General features: G+C 33.0%; 1 protein-coding gene across 1 annotated transcript; it reads left to right on the top strand.

Annotated features, from left to right (window-relative positions):
- The first annotated feature begins 1,611 nt into the window (after window positions 1-1,611).
- Window positions 1,612-12,427, top strand: LOC150104611 (adipocyte plasma membrane-associated protein-like). Its single transcript, XM_090395889.1, has 8 exons — window positions 1,612-1,654; window positions 5,019-5,134; window positions 5,520-5,612; window positions 5,718-5,831; window positions 8,575-8,743; window positions 8,927-9,058; window positions 10,012-10,285; window positions 11,971-12,427. The coding sequence occupies exons 1-8, from the start codon at window positions 1,626-1,628 to the stop codon at window positions 12,181-12,183; spliced, it is 1,140 nt and encodes a 379-aa protein (XP_090252015.1). The 5' UTR covers window positions 1,612-1,625; the 3' UTR covers window positions 12,184-12,427.
- The last annotated feature ends 554 nt before the right edge of the window (window positions 12,428-12,981 follow it).

The raw sequence follows: 12,981 nt of genomic DNA, 5'->3' as shown, positions 1-12,981 counted from the left end.
TACTTTCGCTTATCAAGTTATCAAATGTTTTAAACACATGCCAGTAATTATAATAGGGGAATGCTGTGTCATATGGATTAATACCTTTATTCCGAGTCATGTTTGCCTTTTATGTTAACAAGAGCATATGTTAATTTAAAAAAATTAAAAATTAGCATATGCTCTATATAAATAATAAATAATATATAAATAATACAAATTCCCTCGTGGGTTTTTATTATTTATTTATTTATTATTTTGCAAGAATGGATATATCACATTAAGCTGATGACGATGCTCCCAAGAGTATATAGGAGCATCATCACACTCTTAGACAAATTTTTTTCATGCAGCGACATACAAATTTGATCATTTAAAAAAATATATGTAGTGAACATCATTTAGCGATATATATTACGATTATCTACTGTTTATAATAATCCCATATAATTTTCCTTGTATGCCTCCATTTCATGCAATATCATCACAAAAATTCCTCGAGGTTTCAGAATCTGCCGGCAGATGTCAGCATCAATCAACTGTTTGCCCGAAACAAAAATTGACTTTTTATACTAATTTTTATCTTTAATTGTGCCTAACCATAAATGGTATTTCACGTCTTCAGTTCTGAGTAAAATTTTCAACACGTGTCACACAAACAATTAAGAGCCCACATTGTTTTATATTAATTTTTGTTAAAACGAAAAAAAAAAAAAAAAGGAAGCCTTGAATTTTCCCAGTAGCTATAAATTTAATTAACATCACAGTACAAAAAATACTTCTTTTGAAATAGAGAATTAATAACAAGTAGTACACTCTCCCCACAGCGTCAGCTAGATGATTATAAGTAGTTCTCCCCTAATCATAGTGATAAAGCTTATTTGACCCTTGGGAAGTGAATGCATGTTGAATATAATTAATACACTAAACTTCATAATTATGGAAATGTCTAGGCTGCTCAATAACAGCCAAAAAAAAAAAAAAAAACTTGTTTCTTTTCTTTTAAACAGGATCTTAGGATGGATAAAAATTTCCATAAAGGTTTTAAAAAAAAATAATAAACAAAATGAATTAATTTTAAGCCAAGCTTTACGTCAAAATTTGTAGCTATGGAAACGCAAATCAGAGTCAGCATTCTGCGCATGCGATTTAAAGGAAGCAGAATAGATGCATTATTTTGTTTACCAAGCTATATTTTCTGTTATCTTTTATATATGAATATTTTTAATACGCATAAAAATTCTATTACTGTATTTATCTATTTTTATCAATCAAATTAGTTACTCGATGTTAAAAAATGCATACATTTATTTCTGTTAACATAGATTCATTTCTGAACGGAGCGAATGGCTAGACAATATTTACTAAATATTTTTAACCGATATTTTCACTATTCTGACTTCATTTCTATTATGTATTATTGAAATTTCTTTTACTTTATTTCACAGGGAATTTACCATAGCTTTGTTAGTGGTTTCCAAAAGTAAATAGCAGTGACAGCTGTATATGGGTTGACTTCTGCTAGTAAACGATTTTTGGTGTAGGAAGAAACCATCATAGAGTTCGTTATGGGAGTCTGTAAGCTGTTTTTCATGTTGATTTTTGTGTTCATAACAACACTGAGCTTCCTCGCATTTTCTCCAACTATGCTTGATATCAGGCCAGTTGCTTACAAGTAAGCAATAGCAAAATATACTTAATTGTTAAATAATTAATATATTTAGCTTTTAAAAATTATGTACAAATATTTAAAATAGTAAATTTTAAGTGAATTTTATCGTCTAGATTAAATTAATTTAATTTAATTAATCTAGATTAAATTAGAATAGATTCTTCCTTCTGTCTAGTACTTCATCGGATGCAAGTATAGAAAAACAGATTTCGATAAACACAGACAAACAAATACAGATTCCGACATTACTCTATAAAAGGCTGGACATTGTTGGAAACTATTCTGGATCTGTTGGTATTGTTGAGTGAGCATGCATGGTTTTAAATTGAATCAGAGTTGGATAACAGCCTGAATATCGCTCAACCACAAGCATGTGAATAAAATTCAAAACCTTAGCCCTGAACTGAGGTTTACATTAAGATGCTTGTGGATGATCATTATTTCTGCATATCATAATCTTTATTTCCGTCTCATGTTTACATCAGTGTAAGATCTCCGATGCGGTTCCAGTATACATTAAATGATAAACAAATATTATATTTCTTCAAGCTTCGCAGCGCTCATTGACCTGATTATCATTATTGTACTGCCTTATAATTCTGTGGAGTTTCATTTCTTCAATATCACTTTGATTTTGATATGTACATTTATAGATTTCTTTAAAGATGTGGTTTCTTTTTGATTTCTTTATAAATATTTGGCTTTTTTTCTTTCCTTTTACCTTTTTTTTATTATTTAAATTATAATCAATTTGAAGTTTTTCTTACACATAATTACACACATCTAGTTATTAAAATCGAAAGTAACCTGTTTTAAAATTTTTCAAATTTCTTGTTTTTATAATTTACTATCAAAAAAGAAAAAGGGTTAAAAATTAAATACTAATGTATTAAGTTAAAATTCATTAATTTAACAAAACCAAGAAAAAATTAGAGTTAATATTATAGTTCCATCTATATTTTATAGCCAAATATAAAATATTTTTAAAATATACTAAACAACTTAAGAGAATACAACCTTTATAGGTTACGTCGCTCTAATGAACTCTAGTCGATGTGCTAAAATTCCTTCTTCCTCGCTTTGCCCCAGGGTTCTACTAATCTTACAGGTCGGTTCTTCGGTTCACTGGCGACTTTACCGCTTTGTCGCCTCATAGATCGCTAATACTATGGCTCCGACAAGTCGACTTTGCCCCCTACAAATAAGCTTATGTGGTTTCAGGCAAAGCCGGGTCGAAGTTTTATCCGATTGATTCAAAACGCCAATCAACGGGGGACATGAGCTTTCGTAAGGCAGTTGACATTTAGTCTCGCTTGGGGAACTCACAAATGATAAGACACTCTCTCCTCTCATCCAACTTCCCTCAATTTTCTAATCCCAACTCTAAATCTGTTTTTTTTTTCATTTAATTTCTTCTTTTCCATAAACCAAGTTTATGGAAAAGAAGAAATTAACTGAAGAAATTAACTTTCTTTGCTTCCATAAACTTTTTTTTAACAATAGCTTTATTAAGAAATAATTAATGCAATTAATGAATGTGTTGTCAAACAACATGCAGAATAAGCAATCTAACAATATTTATGCATTGTTAGACTGCTATATATTATGTATTGCTCAATGTATTGAGCAATACATTGAAACAACAATGGTCAAACTTGGTGCGCAAAATCGTACATATTATCTCTCGTGCTCGTGATGTAATACTGTTTGATTTTTGTCGCTTCATGTTGTATTATGATCGAAACTGTGATTCCTGAATTGGTTTAACTAACAAGCGAACCAAATAGCAGGTAAAATAAATTCGTTATTTTTGCTCAGATGTCTATTTCACCAGAATGGTCTTCTTTAACAAATGAACCTGATCTTGATCTGAGGAAGACTGGCACATTGGCACATTTCTTCTACGAAGAAAGAGTTCGGTTTTGTCATTACATCGATTTGATGTGCCTTCTTCTGAACTGCCACCGCCCTTCTTGCCAGAAAAAGGGGGGGGGAGGAATCATTCACACCTTTCATTGTTTAAATTCTCAGTCTGAAGGAAAGAAAGAGGTTTTTTTTTTTTTTTTGGCTATTTGGCATTGTGTGTACGTGGTTCATGAGTTTAAATGGCACTTTGACTTTTCTAAGGAGTAACGATCTTGCCAACTTAGGAAGCGTGCCGTGATAGAGTCTGGTATTGTATCTATTCTGTAGCAGATTCGCTTAACCTCTGAGTGCAATAAAACCCAACTATCCGTATAATCCGACACTTTCTTTATATATTAACCGTTCAATTTTCTTTTTTCCCCCCCTCTTGTTAGCAATAAGATGGATGCTGTTTTCTTCTTTCTTTGTTTTTTTTTAAATAATACTGTAATGCTTTGCGATAATTGAATAAATAAGTAAGTCGGTCTGTTTCTTTTAGCATTACTTGTAATCTTGTAAAGTAAGTTATCTGTAAATTAATATATCACTTAAAACTCACAGATAGGTACTAATTACCCATCTCTGGAAGAAAAAAAAAAACTTTCCATTTCAGTATGAAACCATCTTATCGCTTTCATTTAGAAACCGTTATAAACATTCCTGACGTCCTAGATAGGAATCGAACCCAGGTATGTGCGATGAACGGATGTCGTTGCTACCGACTACGCCACGAAGACAACATAGAAAGCTACTCCTAACAACGCATCTCGGAAAGTACAATCTGCGTACATAAAATCGTCAGTAATCTTCTTTATGAGATTAAATAGAATTGATTGCAACTCTTGCAAGATCAAATTCAGTTGTACAATGGAAAAAAATAAAAATACAATCAAGGTCATAACTTCTCTGTTAACATCACGCGAATGGGAGAAACATCGTAATTCTATGAAATTCTATCTGCGCTTCCTTGAATGAAAACTTTGCGAGTGAAATACGCCCACGTGCCATTAAAATCACCATTGAAATTATTTAGCGCCAACCCACTGTTGACATTCACGTCTGCTTGCACTTCCAAGTGTGTTCGGTCAGCTTGGGGCCATTGACAAGCAGAAAGTCAACACGTGCTAACGAGTTCCTTCTCATTCGCTGGCCACGAAGGATTGATTTCTCCAAATAACCTCTCATTGAGTCTAAATTAGCATTTCCGTAATTCCCTTCGCTATTCAAGAATCCTCTGCACGATTTCTGGTTAGTTTGTGTTTCATTTCGTCGGTGTTTTGGTATCACTTAGGTACGCCTGAACGGCATAAATCTCGTACATTCGCATTCCGTTATTTTCTCCGCTAATTATAACAGTTGAGAAGAATGTTGTTTAAATGACAAATTTTTCGGGTTCTGTTATTATATGTTTAAAAGTATATTCTTCCGAAGTGCCCTTCTCAATTTCTCCCTTTTGATTTAGCATAACTCTGCCGTCCATTGTCGAAGGACCATTCGCTGCAAACAATCGCCTAAATGCATTAGAACGTCTTGCAGAAGGGCATCTCTTAGGACCAAGATCGCTGGTGTCCTACGAAGGTAATAAATTAGATTATTATACTGGTTCTTTTGTGTGCACGTGTTTACGGTACACTCCATTTTCTAGTTGATTAAGATTGCTTTCTGAGTTTATAAAATAAACACTTGAAAAAAGTTGCCTGACTTCCAAATTAAACAAACAAACAAATAAATTCTGAAATCATTCTTGTTTAACTGATTGTTATATTTCTATTAAAAAGTAATTGTTGATGCTTAACAATATAAACATTAATCAAACGATCCAATAAAAATGCTGGTACAACAATGAAGTGCTTCTACGTACAATTTAATTTGTCACATTGTAAAATAATAGATGTGTCTTATCTTTAAGTATTTTAGATTAGGGTCATGCGAGCAACGTAATAATTGACAGCACTCTTGTTAGGGGTTATCTATGCCGGTGTCGAGGATGGATCTATACTTCAAATCGCCGATGATAACATAAAGGTAATTGCCCGTATCGGACCCGAGGATTGCGGTGAGCCTTCTTAACTCTTCGTCTTATTTTATACTGTTACTATTATTTTAAACTTCATTTCTTAGTTAATATTTCCAGTTGAGTAATCTGTAGTTTTTTATGTAGGAAAACACAGTGAGGTTCATTGTGGAAGACCCTCAGGTCTTAGAATTGGAGAGGACGGAAAATTATATGTCGCCGATATATATTACGGCATCTACTGCATTGATATGGAAACAGGTAAGGTCTCAAGAAATGTTGCTTTCTTACAAGAGTTGACAGAGGTAACAAAACTTTGAAATATGTTTATGTAACGTGAACAAGCTATTAAATTTATCCATTAAAATATCTTTTTTATTATGTGCTCCTTAGTGGTGAAGTTTATGGATTTCCAAACACTTTAAGATAAAAACCGAAATATGTTTATGTATTCCCATGTACATAAACAGTTCTAAAAGGTACCGGTAGATGGCACCACAATATTTTTTTTTTTTTTTTTTTCGTTGTTAAAAGGCGAACAGCAGTGCATATTGAATTTCGATGCCACGTGGCCAAATTGTATGGATAACATGAAAGAAATAAGAAACTGTGTGATAGCGAATTGACGGAGGCTAGAACAGAGTGAGTTGCAACACACTGAAGTGACCATGCTGAAAAAAATTCCTGTTTGAATAAAGCTATAAAGGTAAACTGACAAGTGTGCCAACATTCTTATTTAATACATTTTGTACTATTTTTATAAGTCAAATAAGAATATTTTATGAACATTTCAGAATGTATATAAAAGAAAGCTTAATTGTTTCATAAATTCTCTGCTGATGGCAATGCTACAATGTTGTGCCACTCCACAGATGGTACATTTCCAGTCTCTCTGTGATGCGCGATTTTTATTGTTTCCTAGCATTTTTTCGCAAGATGGCAATTCTATGATACACGGGCTGGGGCATGTCGCGTGCTAGATGATACATTGGCGGTGTAAGTAGTTCATACATAGAGAAACTATCATTAACGATGTAGAAGGGTTTCGCCGAGTTATTCTCTTGAATAACTATGAGTTGCTGTCCTTAGGAGTTTATTCCAATGAGTAGAGAAAGAAAAACCTCCCGGTAACTTATACGAGGTTGATGACGTCATAGCTCTCACTCATAATTTTACAGATTTTTATTATTATTTTTTTTTTTTAGTGAGTTTCGAAGCTAACTTCTACGAGTTTGATGACGTAATAGCTCTCACTCATAATTCTACAGGTTCTTTGAGGGAAAGTGTGGCCGGTTAAGGATGATATTTAAAATGAACGGCGTATCCTTTGGGGGAAATGAAAGAAAGAATTTAAAGCTGGCTTAAATTTCCTCCCCCTAAAGTCCCTCTTTTAAAAATTGAAAGACCACATCAAGAGACACTTTGGGTTCCTTTTATAAAACTTATATTCTGTACACAAGTGCTTTTTCTTCTATTAAAATTAATTTTTATTTCCAGTACTTATCAGCTGATGGATGCTAGTCAAAGATATTGACTGTTCCTGAGAAGCTCAGGAGCGTCAAAACAGGGTTATCGGGTTATGAGAAAGCCAACTTTTTATTTTCCGCTTCTTCGAAGTTACTGAAACTGACCCTATCCGATTTTCGATACCCAAACTGGGCATTGGCCAAGTTTAGTTGTTTGCTCTTTTTATGGCCTTATTTAGTTGGCGCTTCCGTAGTTTAGTTGATAACGATGATGACCTATGGTTGGAAAGACCCGGGTTCGAATCTCGTCTAGAACGCGAAGAACATTTATAAGGACTTTTCATCTGAAAGTGAGTTAGCCTATCTCATACAAAAGTTGCAGGGTTTTCCTATAAGATACTCGTGTTTTTAATTCCTTAAAGACGGCAAATCGGCAAAAGAACACACATTTAGCACAAAATACACTGGAACCGGCCTCAGTTGCTTCGGCCGTAATTCTAGAAACACCAATAACAATAAATCAGTCTTATTTTTTCTCAAGGCAACACGGCCTAGCCTATCAAATTAGAAAATGCGTCAGTTCTTTGATTTCTTTTAAGTCGTGTAGGTTTAAAACTTTAATAAAATAATTTTGAGTTATTTTTTATTATTTTTTTAATTTATAGCTTAAATAAATGATTATAAGAAATTTGCCTTTTGAAATATTAAATTTCAGTGGGATTCTTATCCAAAGATTTCTTCTCGACTGTTTCTTGGCCAATCCTTTTCCTGCCTAATTTCTGCATAGATAAGTTGGTTGATCAATGTCGAAATTGGTTTAATGGTTGTGAAGGAAATAGTTCCTGTAGTAAGTAATTCAGATATTTCGTCTTGACACACTTGGGAACAGATTTTATCAAATATTCATTACCATATCGAATAGCACGACAACTTTATTTGATCCTTTCATAACAAAGTCTACCGATCTTTTATGCACGATCGTGTTTCAGCCTAATATAGCGTTAATAATAACTCGATACGGACTTTGAAAGAAATATTCTAATCCTTCTTAAAAATTCTACTTTGAGTAAAAGTTTAGGAGATTATAATTTGAGCGACAACACGGTTGACGAAAGAAGCGCCAGTCTTATTCCAAGGGGAAAAGGGATAACAAAGAAAAAACAAAAAAAAAAACACGTATAGGTCAATAGATCAGCCGTGAATACATTAGCGTCATGAGTACAAAGTAGTCGGAAACAACAATGCATTTTGAACTAAAGACGTGGGTTTGAATCCTGTCTACGACGCAAAGACCTTTTAGATGAGTTAACTGATCTCGTGCGGCGAAGAGGTTTTTCATCTCGCAAAATTTAAACATTTAGTTTCTCGTAAGGAATATAAACCGATAAGTTTAAATTACATACGTACGGAATTCGAACATTTTCTGCATTCATCGGTTAGATTACTTATCCTGTAAGTTTAAATTACATGCGTATATTATACATTAATCTATACATCAATAACAGATTTTTTTCCCCTAATGTACGCTGTCTTGCCAGGTGAAATAGCACAACTTATTCCCAAGTCAGGCATTGGAGGACGCAAAATTGGTCCCGCGAGCGACTTGGATATTGATAACCGCGGGAATATCTATTTCTCGGAATTCACCAGTAGATGGCGCGAAGAAGACGCCCTCTATAGTCACTTAGAGCATGATAGCAGTGGAAGGTAAGTTTTAAAATGATCCATACGATTATAGTTTTAAATTCTCATAGTCTGTTGGTGCTGTATTGTTGTCATTTTTATTCTTGATAATACCTCGGTGTAATAATAAAATTAAAATTACGTAACAAATTGTCTTTTTTTTTTAAATATTCAATATAATTTTCTTCTTATTATTTTTGCATGCAGAGTAATCCAGATGAATCCCGACATGGATCAAAGCCAGATCCTCGTGGAGAATATATTTCCTCATGGTATTCAACTGACTCACGATGGAGATTCTTTGCTAATAGCAGACTATGGAGAAAACAGGATTCTGAGGTAACGAAATCTACCAGATTGTAACTGAAAGGCAATTTAACCAATAAACAAGTATATGGAAATGATGGAAGAGAGTCATAAAATGGCGCACATAACAATTTTCATTGTTATGTGAAAACCTATTAATTCCATTCATTTTTTTTTTTTTTTTCTGGCCTCTTCTTCTTCATGTGCCTTTTCCCATCTATCTGGGGTTGGCCTTTTTATATGATGCGACTTTATGCGCGCTCCCAAACAACTTGCCGCAGAGCCTGATTCAGAGAAAAGGTATATATATCTGTGTTCAGACGAAAAACCTGAGTTTCCGGGAGAAAAAACCCTCTACCACCGTATGAGATTGATTAACTCACCTTTAGTCGAAAGAGACCAGATAATGGTTTGGATGGGAATCGAACCCATGCCTTTCCAAACCAAAGGGCTTCCTCTATACCAACTAAGCTACGGATTGATTTTTTCTGACTTACTATTTTAAAAACTCGAGTCTCCTGGAAGGAAAGGAACTATAAAATCCCTTAGTCGACGATTATAATTGAATCTACGATGGTGTTTTCTGGCAAGAGTTATGTGCAAGTGTAACTATCATACAAGAATGCATACATACGTCTTAAAATAAAATAATATAAAAATTAACAAATATTAGATTACACGATCAGTTTACACATAGTTTGCAGTAATTGCATGTTGTTTATTCCCCGATAAATAAAATTCACTATATTATGGCGAAACGTGAAATTTTATCGTTTTATGAGAAGCTGAGAGTGCACAATTGTTACGATATTTGTCATTGGTCAACAATTACAAATATCGTTGAGCAATACTTTCATATTTGGATTAAAATTGCCATTGCTGATCAAAAAGTCAATGTTTAAAATTACTCTTGTCATGTTATATTGGGATTTCCTAAACAATTTTGATGGCGCTTTTAAAAACGTAATTTTATTTTATTCCTTCAGATACTACCTGCATGGTTTCAAGAAAGGAAGACAGGAAGTGTTCATTGACAGTCTTCCTGGACATCCTGCTCATATCCGACCGAGTAAAAGAGGAGGATACTGGGTGGCGTTGATAGCAGTTCGTGATCGAGATTCTCTTACACCGCTAGACCACATGGCCCATTATCCATTAACAAGAAAGGTCCTCGCGAGGTCTATCCATGTGGTCGAATCGAGCACACGCTATTTATCTCGTTTATGGCATCATCCGGTGCTCGTTGAGTTGCCCCAAAAGGTGTGCCATGATATATTTTTTTTTCAATATATCAGTAACTTAACACGGTATTTAGTTTTGTGAATTCTTGAAATGTGTAAATTCAATTACAGAGCTCTGTTAAGCTTAATTAAGCCCATTTATTTATTAACCTCTAATTGTAAAGTATATTTAATCAACTTAAATATAAAGAGCTAATAAGCTTCATTTCGGCGATATAAACAATATTTTAAATTAAGGGGATATAAAATCCACATTGTTTCAAAACCGAAACAATGTGGATTCGGTTTTGAAACAATGTGGATTTTATATCCCCTTAATTTAAAATATTTAATCAATCTTTAATTGTAACATGTTCTTTATTTATTCATCTCTAATTGCAACAATGTATTGTTTATTAAACACTAATTCTAACAATTAATTTATTTATGAACCTCTAATTATAGCAATTATTTATTCACCTCTAATTGTAACAATTAATTTATTAACCAATTATTGTGAACAATTAATTTACCACTGATTATTTAACTTTAATTGTAAAAAAAAAAAAAAAAGTGAGAGAAATTTTGTAACAACTGTAACAAACGTCAGAGATTCTTGAACAGTCAGCCATATGGAAAGATTACTTTTGTTGCATGTGAGTTAACAATGCATGCAACAATTCTTTACAGTTTTACATTCTTGTCCTTTCAGCTGATCAATTGCATATTGTTGAACACTGCATGTATTTGTTACAGTTCTACATTTTCGTCTCAAACGGTAATTTCATTTTATTGAATAATCGTGATTTAGCATCGTGATATCAGTTAATAAAATATAATGCTGAATCTTATTGATATTCAGGATTTAATGAATCGTGAATATTTAGATTTAACTTTATCAAATGCAAAACGGAAGAGAATATAGTGGGAAAGAAAAACTTAATTTCTGTCGACCACTATATGAACTATTTTTGCAAGTGATTCCTTTTTTTTTCATACTTACAAGTATGATAACTATATCTTACTTAGAAAGCACATTCAACAAATTCATTGTTTTAAGGTTATTTATATCTCAAATCATTGAAATTATTATATTACGTTTTTAGAAATTATACATTATTTTAACGAACATAGATGATTGTTGTCTTGCATAATTTAAAGAAATAAGCAGTTGCCTATAAGAAATATTTAGGCCTGATATTTTAACGCTCGTCTGTTTATAGCAGAAACTTTGTAAAATACTAAACTATAAGATTGACATAGTGCAAGCTATTTCGAAAATAAAGAAGACAATTTAAAACAATAATTGAAAGAAAGTGCTGTTGTCATTGAAATAGTCTTGGCATTGGCGGCGCAAATAAATTATTTACGAATGCAGGATCCAGAGACTGCTTCCACAAATGTTCACAAGACAGTTAGTTTTCATCTCTCTGCTAACAGGTTTGTCTTTAACAAGCAAAAATAGCTTCCTGTCTTCTGACGTTTCCTGCATTAAACATGAGATTGGTATTAAATATTAATTTCTGAAAGCATGTATGGTTTCAGAAACAGAGGGGAGGAAAGAAACGAATAGATACTTAAAGAAAGAAAAGGTAAAGTTATACATGTCAACATCTTAAAAGCAATCGTGTATCATTGTGTGTGTGTGTGTGGTAAGTGGGCGGATAAAGAGGCGTCTGAGAGGCTTCTTTCTCACAGATCTAATTTTCTTTTCACCTTTTTCAGATAAAACTTGCTGTTTTTAGAAGTATTTCGTCACTCAATAGTATGATTATTGAATTGGACAGCGACGGAAAACTTATTCAAACTCTTCAGTCCAAATACAGGAATATGTCATTTATATCTCAAGTACTAGAAGAGGATGGGGATTTATACCTTGGATCTTACATCAGTACTTATTTAGGAAGAATTAAAAAGTATTTAGGGAGCAATCAGTGATGGGCATCGACTGCTGGTTAAACTAATGTCGCACTCATGCTTACAGGTGCAATTGATAAAAACCCAAAGCGCCATAGTCGGAGCATTTGGCGAATTTCAGGACTAAGGTTACGAAATGGCTGCTAATGTACTCAGCGTATATGGCGTATTAAAGTCTACGTGCCTAGGTTTGTGTCCTTCATGGGGAACATCAAGTGTTATTTAGGGATCGGTTGTATTCAGTTTTGGAATATTTTAGAAAAGGTATCTTGTGTTCAGGTAGTTATTCTTCATGTGTGTTTACATACATTTTATGTGAAACTATGTGACGTTGGTCTGGTTACAGAAGCATTACTATAAATCAATATTATTTATTCACGTTTTTATATTTTCAATATGTGATTGACATTAAATGTTGATTTCTGAAATAAAATGTATGTATAAAATACAAATATTTTTTACAATGACTTAACCTGGATGACTCATTATTCCAGCATTATGTTATCTAAATAACTGTATCTGTTCATCTTATCATTACTATAAATGATTGGATTATAAGATTTTAATATTAAGACACTTTTTTTTGAGTTTATTTTTTTAAAAAAAAACAGTTTCATCCTTTATAATAGACATTTTCTATTTTAATGCTGTTTATTTCAAAAACGTATCATAAACTCTAAAACTCCCTAACACACCTGTTCAATTAATATATCAATAATTATGATCACTTTTGTAAGTTATGTAGACCAGGGCTGTCCAAACACGCACCAAGAGAGGAATGCGGTCCGCATGTGGGTTTTGATTTTCACGAAAAAATAA

The sequence above is a fragment of the Typopeltis vanoorti genome, chromosome 7 (genome assembly GCF_054136105.1).
Source record: "Typopeltis vanoorti isolate ZY-2024b chromosome 7, IOZ_Tvanoo_1.0, whole genome shotgun sequence".
NCBI lineage: Eukaryota > Metazoa > Arthropoda > Arachnida > Uropygi > Thelyphonidae > Typopeltis > Typopeltis vanoorti.
Note: the sequence above shows the minus strand (reverse complement) of the source record. Positions and strands in the feature narration are given on the sequence as shown.

What these genes read in the sequence shown, in the direction of transcription:
- LOC150104611 (XM_090395889.1), top strand. Translation starts at nt 1,626, where the DNA reads ATGCTTGATATCAGGCCAGTTGCTTACAA. An exon ending in ATCGCTGGTGTCCTACGAAG is followed by an intron (nt 5,135 to 5,519) that starts GTAATAAATTAG and finishes CACTCTTGTTAG; the next exon opens with GGGTTATCTATGCCGGTGTC. An exon ending in GAGCATGATAGCAGTGGAAG is followed by an intron (nt 8,744 to 8,926) that starts GTAAGTTTTAAA and finishes TTTTGCATGCAG; the next exon opens with AGTAATCCAGATGAATCCCG.